At 61.6% G+C, this 2213-nt stretch overlaps 1 protein-coding gene across 1 annotated transcript; it reads left to right on the top strand.

Annotated features, from left to right (window-relative positions):
* On the top strand, window positions 1-1655 carry ier2b (immediate early response 2b). Its single transcript, XM_079999699.1, has one exon. It carries the CDS (start codon window positions 140-142, stop codon window positions 665-667), a length of 528 nt encoding a protein of 175 aa, XP_079855825.1. The 5' UTR covers window positions 1-139; the 3' UTR covers window positions 668-1655.
* The last annotated feature ends 558 nt before the right edge of the window (window positions 1656-2213 follow it).

The following is a 2213-nucleotide window of genomic DNA, read 5'->3' as shown; positions in this document are numbered from 1 at the left end:
ACAGCTGGGGACCAGACGCCAGAGAGCCGCCGCTGGGAGCGCAGGGAGCCGGTGACAGTTTAGGGAATTTAAAGTAAAATACACGCAAAACACACTTATTTATTTTTTTGTTTTCGTGGAACTTGTCGTCCCGAGCAGCATGGACTCCGCCACCGGCGCCATGGACGTGAACGCCGAGGCCAAGCGGATCCTCGCCGTGTCTATCAGCAAGCTGTACGCGTCCCGGAGCCAGAGGGGCGGACTGCGACTGCACCGGAGCCTCCTGCTGTCCCTGGTCATGCGGTCCGCCCGGGACATCTACCACTCCGCCTGTGCCCGAGCGGCCGCGGAGGAGCAGCCGATGGAGGAGCCTCAGGCGGTGGCGGTGGAGGAGGAGGAGGAGGAGGAGGAGGAGCAGCAGCAGCAGCAGCCGCCGCCGCGGAGCCCGGTTCCCGGGGGCGAGGAGGAGGAGGAGGAGGCGGCGGAGAACAAGGAGAACCGGAGCCCCGCCGGCAGGGAGTCCAGGAAGCGGCGGGGGAAGGTGTCCGCGGCGCCAGACTTCCTCCCCAGCAAGAGGGCGAGGCTGGAGCCGGGGGAGGAGCGGCACGCGGCGCCGCTGCTGGGCTGCCGGGCCGGCCCCGAGAGCCTGGCCGCGCTGTCCCTCAACCGGGCCATCCCCGCGTGTTGAGCCACCTCCACACTGGGACTGTATGGATAAAAACACCAAACGAGAACCAACCCTCCGAGCGAGGCTGGTTCTGACCCCCCCCCGCCCGGACGGAGGAGGGATCGCCGGCGGCACGGTGCGTGACCTTCCGGCTGGAGCCTGGTCGCCGGCCCGGCGCGCCGCTGCGCCCTGCCGGGGAAGGAACAACAAAGGCCGGGCTCAGAGGAGCGTAGACTCCGGGGGTGGGCTGTTGGGGGAGGGCATGGAGGGTTGTAAACCCCCTCCTCCAGTGATCGTATCATGATGAGTCAAAACAATATGAAGTGTTATAACGACATGGTGACGTCGCTGGTTTCCCTGGTCCTGCCCTCACAGCCACGGTTCCTCTCCCTGTAATGGAGGGCGTGAAACCCAGCGGTGTGGCCGTGCAGGTCGCCCCCTCCTCGAAACTCAGGGGAAGCCCCCGTCAAACAGCCTCGCACCCCCGAAAGGTTCAGCCGAACGGCCTCGGGCGAGGAGACCCGGCGCCGGCGGGGCTTTCTCTCTGACTCACATGGGCTTGAGTCAGGGCGGGTTTCGTTCTTCTTCTTCCCCCTTGTCTCAGTGACTCAAAGCGAACACGCCGGGCGTGAGTCACGGCGAAGAGGCAGAGAGAGCGAGAGAAGGGAAGTGACCTCCGAGACGGGACGCGCCCCGCCCGCCCTGGCACCCGGGGGTGGGGGCTTCCGCTCGAGCCGAAGAGGTGATGGAAGTGAAGCCACAGAGAGGAAGGACTATTGAGACACGCACACACACACACACACACACAACTGCTGCTGCTGGACTCCAGGACTTTGACACGTCGATACTACTCTGTTCACAACAACCTTATCGGAGGCCGGGCGCCACGCGGCCTCCCCAAACACAACCTCACCACGGCGTGAAGCCGTGAAAAGACATTTGCCCTGTTACCTCATTTTCCAACGCTGCTGAAAGATGTGTTGTCATAATAAACCATGTGTTGAAAGTGGCTTTTCTTTGCCCTGTGTCTTTGTCCTGAAATGGGGGGGGGGGGTGTCGTCAGGGGAGGCCGCGCCCAGCCGACCTTGTAATTCACACCGGGCGGTATTTTACCGCCACATGGACCCAGGAGCGGTGGGTGTGTCGGTGGCGTTTCCGCCCCCGGCTCCCGCGGGCCCCCTGGCTCGCAGGCTCAGCTTGTGTTGTTTGCAAGATAAATGGTTTACGGCTCGGTGTCAGGCCGCGGTTCCCAGGGTCAATCCCCGGCGGAGATCGGCGGCGGGGCCGGTGCAACCTGGTGCCGGGGCTGGACAGCCGCCACTAATCCAGGGGCTTACACTAAGTCACGCAGACACACACACACACACACACACACAAATACACGGGGCTCCAGCGGTTGCACCATTTCCTGTGGATTATGACAGAATTATGAATCACTTCCTTCCTCCCCGGCTGAGACTGACAGATTCAAAAGAATAACGTGACTTTTATATAACGTAGCCAGGAAGCACAAAGCTTTAACAACAATAATAATAATAATAATAATATGAAGAAGAATACTATAGTA

The sequence above is a fragment of the Zeus faber genome, assembly GCF_960531495.2.
Source record: "Zeus faber genome assembly, chromosome: 4".
In the NCBI taxonomy this organism is placed as follows: domain Eukaryota; kingdom Metazoa; phylum Chordata; class Actinopteri; order Zeiformes; family Zeidae; genus Zeus; species Zeus faber.
The sequence above is the reverse complement of the archived record's forward strand: the minus strand, read 5'-3'. Positions and strand labels throughout refer to the sequence as shown.